The sequence below is a fragment of the Moschus berezovskii genome, chromosome 7 (genome assembly GCF_049115385.1).
Source record: "Moschus berezovskii isolate FMDL1 chromosome 7, NW_MosBer_1.0, whole genome shotgun sequence".
Lineage (NCBI taxonomy): Eukaryota > Metazoa > Chordata > Mammalia > Artiodactyla > Moschidae > Moschus > Moschus berezovskii.
The window spans coordinates 111,092,328-111,104,267 of NC_142466.1; the positions used below are offsets into that span (position 1 = coordinate 111,092,328).

Here is an 11,940-nt window from a genome sequence, read left to right on the forward strand (position 1 = left end):
ACTCAGAGAAGGGACTCAGTTGACCAGGACCATGCTGCCCAGAAGCAGTGGAGCTGGACTTCACCCCAGGCTCGCTGACATGTTGAATTTCTTGTCCTGACTACCCCACAGTCCGCTGTATAGGGGAGACAGTGGCTGTGTCTTAAAGACCAGGATTGTCCCATGGTGTCTTGGGCTGGGACAGTACGTGTTTATTACCCGGGCCCAGGAGCACCCCGACAGCATGACGTTCAGGCTGTGAGGCTGGCGTTTGTCTTCTAGGCCAACACCAACACAGACCTCAGGCTGACAGCTGCCAACGGAGCCCTCCTGAGACACCGGGTGCTGCTGGGGGTGACGGACACGGTGGAAGGTTGCCAGAGTGTGATTCAGGTACCGTGTCATCGAGCGACCCCTCCTGTGGGAGCTTTGAGGCTGGGCTCCCCGGGTCTGTGCAGTGTCTGCCTGGGTCTGCTGACAGAGGTGGCATCCAGCAGCCCTTCCTTCCTCCCTGCTCCTGTGTCCCCTTCTGGAGACTCCTCTCTGGGTGGTCAGCAGCAGCCTATAACCTCCATGAGGCAGGGCTGGAAGGACAGTTTGAAGGAAGCCAAGCCACATTCCGCCTTCAACGTTTATTCAGCAGAGAGATGGGGCCTCCCCTGTTTCAAGCCCTCAGTGTCCAGACGAGGTCCCTGGAGAGGCAGGTCAGACCCTGAAGGCCATGTGCCCCTGGCTTGGTTGTTTCCTTGGCTCCAGGGAAATGTGAGATCTGAAGCGACCAGAAGGAGGTCATGCAGCGAGTCTGGGACACAGCTGGGCTGGATGAGGCTCAGGGCTCCTGGTCATGGCTGGGCTTTGCCAGTGGGATTGGTGCATCTCCCCAGTCAGCGTCACGCCTGCATCTCACCCACTGGGAGCCCGGGGTGGGGGTCCAGGTGGTCTTTGGTAGGAAGCCCATTGGGCACATGACCTGTACATCCCCAAAATGTTTACTGAGAGCCCACAATGTGCCAGGCACTGTTCTAGGTACTGAGGCTCTGGCAGAGAACAGACATAGGCAGATCCTGAGTTTACGGAGCATGCCTGAGATGGTGTAGGATGTAAAGGGATCTTACTTGACACCAAGGGTGAACTCAATCACTGGACTACTGGTAGGTCAAGCGTGATAGTGTAGATCAGGAGCTTCTTGAATCTGGGGGTCCTTTAAGCCTCATTTATCTCTAAATCCTCTTTTATCTTTGGTACAGAGGAGCGACTTGGCAAGTGTTAGTTGAATATGTGGCTGGCTGGCTAGATTGACTAAGGAGTGGGCACATGTTTTAAAAGGCCGGGTTCTTTCAGTTGCAAAGTAGCATCTTGATATAATATCTTGGATTTTTTTGAGGGATGTGGGGCATGGAGGGGTCCAGGGTGAGTAGTGGGTGGGGGTGGAGATGAAATAAGAGTAGCGTGAAGAGATAATCGCTGAACCAAGGTGATGGGTAACTGGAAGTTAATGACTTCCTGTGCTCTTCTTCTGTGTATATATCTTCATGATAAAAAATAGAAAGGGAATCCAGATACTCCCTTGGGGATGAGGTGGTGGGAGAGATATGACCTTGGGTCTCACCGGGGAGAGGGAGGCCCGGGATCCAGAGGGGCGGGTCTGTGGACAGGGGCGTGAGGCGCCACTGGTTTCTTGCAGAACATGGGTTGTGATGTGTGAACATGGAGGATTTCCACCTGGCTGAGTTTAACCCGGCCTCTTGAGGACTGTGGAGGTGGAGGTGGAAGGGGAGGTGATGGCAAGGGGCAGGCAGACTTCTTAACCACTCCTACCCCCAGAGCCCCCAAGTTGATTACCTCTGACCTGGCCACGGACAGTAGAGGTGACAGCTCTGAAGGGTTTCACTCGTTTGGTTCTTAGGTTCCAGACAGAAGGGCATCCCAGCCCCTGTGGATAGAGGGGGTACATACATGTGTTCATCCCAGGTGGATATGTGATGTCCAGGATGGTCCAGAGTTTATCTGGGATATTCAGTGACTTGAGAGAGATGGGACTTCAGCTATTCGGGACAGGGTTTGACTGTTTCCAAATTTTGCACGCAAAGCCATTTGTCTGCCGGTTATCCAAAGGGGGTTGGCCAGGTAGGGGAACTCTGAGAGATAGCAGAATGGCTCCCATCTGAGACCAGGGTGAATCTGGTCATCCCCAGAAGGGCGGGCCTGTAGGGAGGAGGCAGGGGGTGAGGCCGTCTTGGGGATGGAGGGTTGGAGGTGCGGCGGGCTTTGTCTGCTGTGGTCATGACTGCTTCTCTCCCCAGCTCTGGTTTGTCTATTTCGACCTGGAGACCTGTGTGCAGTCTTTGTCTGATCACATTCGAGAGATGAAGATGAGCCAAGAGGTAAGACACCTTCAGTGAGGACAGAAGAAGAAAACAAGCCAGGAGGCTGAGCTGCAGATCGTGTCACCTAGGTGTTGGAAAAACATCTAAGGAAAAAGTTACTTGGAAGGAAGAATACCTCTGTGGAATCACGGCCGTTTTTCTCTTCCTTTTTAACTGGTTGCATTTGCCACATTTCTTATAGCGAACATTTATTTTAATTATAATAATAGTAGTAAATAACAAGATTTCATTTATCACAACATCAGTGATAAAGATTCTGGCAGAGGAAAATACCATATGTTTAGGTGACTTTCCCTTGTTCAGTCCCTTCAGTGTTTTGAGGAAGAACAGGGAGATTTTGCTTCACATACACAGAAGCGGAAGCTGAGGCTCTGAGGAGGCCCAGAGGCAGCTGGCGATGCTGGATTCGGGGCCAGCCCTCCTGTCTTCGAGGCTGCGCTTCTTTCATGGGATCCATTTCCTTGGCCCAGAAAGTACTGTAGTTGGTCTTGAAGTCAGGATTGTGGATTAGCCCTGATCCGGCTAAGTCAGTCCCTGTGTGGCTTGGGAGAAGGCCTTTGAGCTCAAATTTGCTCATCTGCAAATATGGGTGAAGATGCGCATGTCCCAGGATACTCTGAAGAACAGATGAGAGTGTGGAAGGAAAAGTGCTTCTGAGTGTGTTTTTGCAGGAATTGTCTGATCTCTCCAGTGTGGCTCAGCTCCAGGATCTCCTGAGGTCGGCATCTGAATCTGTAGACGGTCCATCCATCCTTTTTGGGTCTGACGCTTGGCTAGCCACCCAGCCTCCTACATCCACCCAACTGAGGACACCACCGAGCCCCTCTCTGTTTCCTTTGCAGTCCCTGCTGAGAAGCAGATTGAGCCAGCTGTGTGTTGTCATGGAGACTGGGGTGAGCCCCACAGCCGACGAGGGGCCAGAGAACCTGCTGGAGGAAGCTCCTCTCCTGCCCGACCGTCCGGGTTCCACAGAGAAGCCGCTTATGCAGACTGAACTTCGCCAGCTTGTTCCTGAGGCTGAGCCAGAGGTAACGGGCACCTGGGCCAGTCAGGGCCACCCTCCTTCACTGGGTGTTTGCAGAGTCTGTGCATGGCTCTTAAGTTCTACTGTAGATTTCTGGGGATGTGCCTTTACTGAGTTGGTGGGGACTATACACCTCTTCCAGCCTACTAGTTTTTAAATATTTTTTTTCCTCACTGCAGCAGTTTAAAAGATAGCTTAGAGGAATAGAAATATAAATTTTTAAATATAAAATACTTACTGGGTACTCGCCACCCCCCATTTAAAAAGCATCTTGGTATTTCTTGGTATAGTTCCATGGGATGTGTAGTTGTGTGTCGATGGATGGTAAGCGTACCTCAACATGAGCATGTTGATAAATATTTGGGTCATTTTAAAATCTGTTTATCAACCAATCTATCATCAATTTATCTATCTCCTTAAATTGCAGTTGGATATTGAAATCTTATGTGCATCTCTGTTGAATTTCACTTCCTCTTGCTCCAAAGTTCTATTGGGTCCTGCTAACTAAGCTATTTGTTTGGCATAGCTAAGAGCTGGTAGACCAGAAGTCTGGTAATGTGGTTTGCAGCTTGTGGAACCCTCTTCTCATCATGAGGACAGATGGTTTGGATGACATGCAGTGAGGGGTGATCTCCATCAGGGTGTGATACAGGGGAACACTTGCCTTTGGTTTTTGGCCAATAGATTTGGAGATGAAAAGTCTAGTCCAGTCCAGACTTTCCCTTTTGCATGGATGGGGAGTGGGGAGCCTGCAAATAGGACCATTATGAGAGAAAATGATAAATATATTAATCTCTTCAAAGAGCTGAGAATGTAAGGTCACATTCTTTCTTGTGCATGCATGTCTGGGTTTATGTGAAATAGCCTATTAACTATGATGGGTCTTTTAAATGATTTTTTTCAAATTCATTCAAACCAATAGTAATACAATTTCCTGTCATGAATATCAAGTCTCAGTGTGTGTGCACATGTTTTTAAAGTAGCTGCCCCTACAACATAGTGAGGGAAAATACAGTCGACACCCAAGTCTCAGCCTGGGCCAGACTGTCATATTTCAGGAGGAACCCAGTGTGTGTGAAAGGCAGATAAATAGTTATAATGACCGCTTACATTTTTATAGGTTTTTATCATGCATAAAATTCTTTAGCATTTCCTCTGAAATATGGGTTATTTTCCCTTTTTTCCTGTTGGGTGAAATAAACTTCCAGGGGGTCAGCTGACTTACCCAAGGTCACATAACAAGGGAGAATATGACAGAATCCAGAGCGGAAACCAGCCTATGATTTTCAGGAGGCAAATTTTCTTGTTGAGTTTCTTTGCTTATGTTAATCAATTTTAAAGTAAATGGGTGCAAAGCTCAATCTGAATTAGTAAGTGGTAGGCTATTTGATGTTTTCAGCATTTTTCTAGCACAAAGGATAACTGTAAGGGAACACGGATCTAACAGAGCGCGTTTCTGCTTTTTGAATAATGATGACAGTGATATTGATGGCATTTATTGAGTACTGCACACTGGGCTTTCTTTCCATAAGTTCCTTTAATAAATCCTCACTCTAGCACAACCAGAAAGATGTTTTGACTTTCTGTCTTTTGCTGCTGAGGAAATGGCTCAGCAAAGTGAAGTGACTTGTTCCTAGTCTGTCCCAGGGTGGCTGAGCTGATATTCCCACTTGGTCCTTTTAATTCAAAAGCCTATTCTTGATCCCTAACTGTCCTGACATAAACAGCCTGGATGTAACCCACACCTTACTGCATTACCTTCAGACTGGCTGCAGGTGAAAGATCTCTGAAAGAGGAAAATAAATATAAAATTTTAAATAAAAAATACTTATTAGGTATCCCCCCATTTAAAAAATAACTTGGTATTTTTTTGTGTGTAGTTCCATGGGATGTGTAGTTATGTGTCAATAGATGGTCCAGTCCAGTCCAGTTCAGTCGCTTAGTCATGTCCGACTCTTTGCGACCCCATGAACCACAGCACGCCAGGCCTCCCTGTCCATCACCAACTCCCGGAGTTCACTCAAAGCCTACCTAAACATGAGCATGTTGATAAGTATTTGGATCATTTTAAAATCTGTTTATCAGCCAGTCTGTCATCAATCTAGCTCCTTAAATTGCAGTTGGATATTGAAATCTTATATGCATCTCTGTTGAATTCCATTTCCTCCTGCTCCAAAGTTCTACGGGGTCCCACCACCTAAGCTGTGCTCACATAAGGAGCTAGAGCATCCTGCCTGGAATCCCAGCTGCCAGACAGGTGGATGGACCTTTGGAGACCAAATGTGTTAATGAGAGCATACAGTAAACACAATTTTTCCAATTCTTTTTTTTTTTAACTTAAATTTTTTTCCACTGCAGTAAAATATACCTAATATTAAATTTCCTGCCGTAATTCATTTTAAGTTATGATTCAAGGGCATTTAAGTACATTCACATTGTTGTGCAGCCATAACTACATCCTCCTCCAAAACCTTTTTATCTTCGTTGTTCATTATTGAAACCACATACCCATTAAATACAAGCTCTCTTACCTTCCCCAGCCCCTGGGAACCACCATTCTACTTTCTGTCTCTATGAATTTATTGCTCTGTGTGCATGCTCAGTGATAAAAAATCTGTCTGCAACACAGGAGACTTCGGTTCAATACCTGGGTCGGGAAGATCCCCTGGAGAAGGACATGGCAACCCACTCTAATGTTCTTGCCTGGAGAATTCCATGGACAGGGGAGCCTGACGGGCTACAGTCCATAGGGTCCGACATGACTGAGCGACTAACACGCACACACACACACACACACGTGCTAGGTCACTCAGTCTTATCTGACTCTTTGCGACCCCGTGGACTGTAGCCCACCAGGCTCTGCTGTCTGTGGAATTTTCTAGGCAAGAATACTGGAGTGGATTGTCATTTCCTTCTCCTGACTCAGGGACTGAACCTGGGTCTCTCACTGAGCCACCGGGGCTTCCTGAATTTATTGCTATATGTACCTCTTTTAAATGGAATCATACCATGTTTGCACACACCTCTGCTTGAAGAGGTCTTTGGCCTCAGCCAGCAAACAAGCAAACAAAAACAGATACCTGGACAAGGTGAAATGATGCATTGTAGTTTATTAGAGGGAAACCTGCTCCTCTCACATGCATGAGGGCAGGAAGTGAAGGCAGGTTCTCAGTGGGACGGGGACGGTCCCCTCGCTCTCTTAGGCTCAGCTGTTTTTTTGCCCCTAAATAATACAACTGAGTCAGGCCCTAAACCCCACTGTTCCTGGATCAGAGCATCCTTTATTATCCCTAGGGGCTCACACAGCCTAGAGGAGAGAGGCGTGATCTGGTAGCCTTGCTAAGCACTTTTAATAAAGGAGTACTAGTCTGAAGTAATACAGCAGGTACTACCCTGTGTAAATGGAAGAATCTGCCGTCACAGGGATATTCTCTTCAGGTACATTACCTTGACTTTACAAAATCACTTGAAACTGGAAGAAGAAAGAGCAAGAGACAGTGTGTCTCTGTGTGTGTGTGCAATTGGCTGGTATAAGCTAATGGTAATCTCTCTAGTGCTCCCTAGCTTTTTTGTGCATGAAACTGAAAGTGAAGCTGCTGTTGAGTCCGACTCTTTGCAACCCCTTGGATTATAGCCTGCTAGGCTCCTCTGTCCATGGGATTTTCTAGGCAAGAGTACTGGAGTGGGTTGCCATTTCCTTCTCCAGGGGATCTTCCCGACCCAGGGATTGAACCCAGGTCTCCCACATTGCAGGCAGATGCTTTACCGTCTGAGCCGCTAGGGAAGCTTTTTTGTGCATATTATCGCCTGTTAGCAGTTAGGTTACACACCTTGGAGATGAGGAAATTGAGACTGCAGTAGCCCCACAGAGCTTGAGAGCTGGAGTTCCGGGCCTGTTCAGGCATCTTGCAAGAACCGCGGCTGAGGGCCTGGCCGGGTTCTTCTTAGTGAGTATCACTGCTGGACCAGTATCAAAGCCGAGGACCACTTGGCTTTCTCCCTCTTTAGATTCTTCTCTGTGGCCCTCACTCTGCTTCCCTGCCTCTTCCAGGAAATGGCTCAGCAGCTGCTGGCCGTGTTTGGTGGCTACTACATCCGGCTCCTTGTGACCTCTCAGCTTCCCCAGGCACTGGGGACACGACACACGGACTCTCCAAGGATTCCGTGCCCCTGCCAGCTCATAGAAGCCTACATCCTGGGCACAGGGTGCTGCCCATTCCTGACCAGGTGACCTTGGAACGAAGGTACTCCTCTTCCTCCAGGACTGAAGGTGAGAGGTCAGGGAGGCCTCGGAGCCCAGGGTGGCTGACGGCGAGGCTCTGGGGTGCCCTGAGGCTATCAGTCACGTCAGCACTGGGGATCCAGTGTTCACTGCAGGACCCTGCACCGAAACGGCTTGTCGACAGTCCACGCTGACCCCTGGCCTTTGCAGAAGCTGATGGTCCCACTCTGAGCTACTTTTCTGTGCTGCTTAGAACTGTTGGCATGAGTGGAAGGGGCCCCTCGCCCATCCCTTCCATTGTCTGGTGAGCCCCCAAAATGTGAAGATGACCAGATGGGGCTGAAAGTGGGCCCCAAGCTTGGTCTCAGGCGATGCTCCGGTCCTCACCCGCTTCATGTCAGATGGAGACTCAGGGAGGACTCTGCTCTGTGTGGCATTGCCTTGAGCCCTGTAAATTATAAGATGCCCCCTTCCCAATTGGAAGCAAAGAAGTGAATGCTCAGAATGTTCTCCACTTTTACGTTGTTCTTGCCCTATGTTTTCTGAAACACGATGTCACTTGGGCTTGTCTGCTAGCACTCAGGCCTTCAGGAGGCAGAAGGTAGGGACGAACAGCATGTAACTGCCAATGAGAAGATTTGGAAGAGACTGATCCAGTCCAATCAGAGGGCTTCCTTTGTTCCAAGGCACACATGCCTGTGGGTGTGGTCTCATAACGCAGACGGAGAACAGCAGTCCTGTTCCCCAGCACTGATGCTGTCCCGCAGCCAAGCGAAATCCCTTCCTCGTGGAATTCCATGAAGAGCTCAGAGGCTGCCAGGTGGTCTGCTTCTGAAAAAATACAAAGACCCATTGTTCCCTGGGCCCAAATCTAAAGACCCTAGCCTGGCATTTAAAGGCTCCCCAGTGCCGAAGACCTGGCTATCATCTGCAATTTTGGCTTCATCGCCCATAAAATCCTTCATAGGATGAAACTGTTTCCTGAACTGACATAGCTATTCTTTTGCGTCTGTTGGATTCCTATGCATGCTTTTTTTTAAAAAAAAGATTTTTTAAAATTGAGGTGTAGTTGATGTGAGATATACTATATAAGTTTCAGGTGTACAATGCAGTGATTCCTCATTTTTAAGGGTTATGCTCCATTTATAGTTATTATAAAATACTGGTTGTATTCCCTGTGTGGTACGGTATATCTTTGTAGCTTATTTATTTTACACATGGGAGTCTGTACCTCTTAGTCCCCTCCCCCATATTGCCCCTCCTCCTCGCATGCTGTAAAGCCTAGCTGTCCTTACCCCTCCTTCAGGAAACCTTCCAACATCTCTGCCACTTCTATTTTTTTATTTTTTAAAATTACCTCTTTAATCTGTTAATCCAGATCATCTCATCTTGGTATTTTTGGCCACACCACAGGACTTGCACGTCTTAGTTCCCTGACCAGGGCTTGAATCCAGGCCCTTGGCAGTGAAAGCACTGGGGCCTAACCACTGGGTCTCTGGGGAATTCCTGACTCTGCCTCCATTAACTTCTCTCTTAAAAAAAATCACTATTATTATTTTGCGTTTTGGCTGTGTCACATGGCATGCTGGATGGTTCCCTGCCCAGGGGCTAAGCCTGGGCCTCTACAGTGAAAGTTCCAGATTCAACCAGTGGGCCACCCGGGAATTCCCTCGTTTGAGTTCTTGATGTAGCTACTGCCTTTACTGCCATTTTATGTTATTGATTCTGTTTTCCTGTGCAAGGCCTGTTTTTCTAGCTAGACCATAAACCCCTCAAGGACAAAGACTTATACTTTTTGTGTATGACCTAGGCCTGCTAAGGAAAAAAAAATTCCTGTGGATCGAGTGCTTGTCATCTTGATAGTAGCTTTTGCAGAACTCTCTCTGTACTCCGTTGAATGATGAGTAGAGTTTGCACAGACTGGGGTTCTGGTCTTGAATTGCCACTTTTACCTATGTAATTTTTGGCTGGTCCTCAGGTTACGCATCTGTATAATGGGTAGCTTGGATTTTTCTTTTTTTTTAATTGGCCCTTTCAAAGTCAAATATCTGGAAAGTTCCAGTGTTTTCTGTTCCATTCTTGCCCTTGGCCTTTCTGTCTGTTATGCCTTTGTCTACATGTAGAAAGCTATAGCCTCCCACAGATAAGGCGCCCCAGACTTGATAATAATTTGGATGGGGTTGCAGGAGACCTGGATTCTCATCCTAGCTCTGCTTCTTCTTAGCAGTGTTACATTGACTAGGTTAACCTCTCTGAATGTCAGTTCACTCTATAAATGACTCTAGTGAACATGAAATGTAATTATGTGGCTGACTTAACATGTAAGAGATGAATCTGACTGTTCATTTTCTCTGGGCCAGAGAAGAGAAAGCATGAGCATAGACCAGCTCTCAGAAATGGCTGTTTTAAGCATTTCTCTTCGGCCAATGCTGTGGCCTGCTTTGCTTAATGAGATTTATTCATAAAAGTGATCACTGCCTTCTTCCACCTGCCACAGAGGAAGTGTGGGCTGTGAATGTGATCAGTAGAAGCTCATGTTTATCATCCAACCACAAAGCCCTGGTAAGTATAATAATAGAGAATAAAAATGTGTATGTTTTGAGAAAACAGCAGTTTCTCTTTAAAGGGCCCTTGATGTGTTCTTTCCTGCCTTTCCCTCTCTGTGGAGTTTCTGATGGTGTCACTGGGCAGATGGGCCATTCAGGTATGCCCACAAGATACGTTTCTTTGCATTCAAGCCTCATTTCTTCTTCTTGAAAGTTTTGTGATCTCTGTCTTGCCTAGACCTTACAAGGTTGCTGTGAAGGTGAGATTCCATAAAAGAATGTGTGGGCTGTTTCAAGGCTCTGTGTTAATGTTAAGTATGGTGCCAGTGAAGATGGTGCTGTGTTGTGAAGTGGGAGCGGAGGGCTTGGATTCCAGAGCCGCCTGTATTCAAATCCAAGGACTGCCTCTTCAGGGGGGGTGCCTCCCATCCTTGGGTCTCAGCCCTCAAGGGTGGAGTGGGGATAAGTGTGCCTACCTGGCAACTGATTGTGAAGATTAAATGATAGGAAACATACTGTAAAGTGCTTACGACTGTGAGTTGCAAACTTGAGTAAAATCTCAATAAATTGTGGCTGTCATTATTATTTTTTATCTCTCACTATGTCTTGTGTACTGTAGGTGGCCCAGGTATGTTTTTGTGGATGACGTAGTCCTTTAACAGTTCGTGTGTATTCATCCTGCATCAGAGCTCAGTTACCCCGGCACCGTGAGGTGTACTTATGTGAATAAAGATTCCAGTCTGATGTCTCTGAAATTCAGTACCGAAAGGAGCCTAGTGGGGTTTTAAGAACAAGCTGGTTGGAGACCGTGGACCAGACGCTCACCCTCTGTCCCTCCTCATCTGTTAAGGGAGTGTGTGACGACAGGGAGATGAACTGAGCTGATGCCCGTAAAGCACAGGTCTGGTTCATAGCGTGGTCCACAGCAAGGGCTCCGCCATCCAAGGCTGCCTTTTCAGCTGCTACATGCTGTTTTCTACCTGTGTCTGTTTGGTAAGATTTTACTTACGTTATCGAAATCTATATCCTTACTGAATTTGGTTGGTTCGTTCTATCAGGACAGGAAAATCTCCAACTGGGATTATAGATTTTCTGTTTTCTCCTTTTACTTTGGACAAGTTTTCTTGTTTTAATTGCAGAGTTTAAAATATTGAGATGTAATTAATATACCATAAAATTCACCGTTTTAAAGAATAAAATCAGTTGTTTTTCGTATTTTCACAAGATTACACAAACATTACCATTAATTAATTCTAGAACATTATCATCACCTCTTCTCTCCCCATCAAAAAAAGTCCCCTACCCATTCAGTCACCCCCTATGCCTTCTCCCCAGGACTTGACGATCACTGATCTACTTTTTCTCTCTATGGATTTTCCAGTTCTGGACATTCCGTGTAAAGGGAATCATGCAGTTTGTGTCTTTTTAGGTCTGACTGTTTTTTCACAAAACATAATATTTTCAAGATTCATCCACATCGTAGCCTGTATCAGTACTTTACTCCTTTTTAACGACTCAGTAATATTCCATTTCTTTTTTACACCACAGTTTGTCTATCCATTCATCACTCGGGGTAATGAACCTACTTTTTGCCTATACCAATAATACTGGTATGAGTGATTCTGTACAAGTTTTTGTGTGAACATGTATTTTAATTCACTTCTGACAAATTTTGTTCTTATCCCATGCATGTAAACTGAGAATCATTAAAACTGCCTGATTTGACCCTTTTATCTTTATGAAATGTCCCTCCTTATCTCTACTAGATTTTTGCCTTGAAAA

General features: G+C 46.5%; 1 protein-coding gene across 2 annotated transcripts in view; it reads left to right on the plus strand.

The window, feature by feature from the left end:
• The window catches only part of TMEM268 (transmembrane protein 268), a 25,957-nt gene extending 15,214 nt beyond the window's left edge, over nt 1-10,743 (plus strand). For both annotated transcript variants that reach the window (XM_055427688.2, XM_055427689.2), the window contains 4 exons: nt 262-372; nt 2,283-2,363; nt 3,209-3,394; nt 7,442-10,743. In XM_055427688.2, the coding sequence (XP_055283663.2) occupies nt 262-372; nt 2,283-2,363; nt 3,209-3,394; nt 7,442-7,621 (558 nt within the window). In that variant the 3' untranslated portion in view covers nt 7,622-10,743. The remainder of the gene's footprint in view (nt 1-261; nt 373-2,282; nt 2,364-3,208; nt 3,395-7,441) is intronic.
• The last annotated feature ends 1,197 nt before the right edge of the window (nt 10,744-11,940 follow it).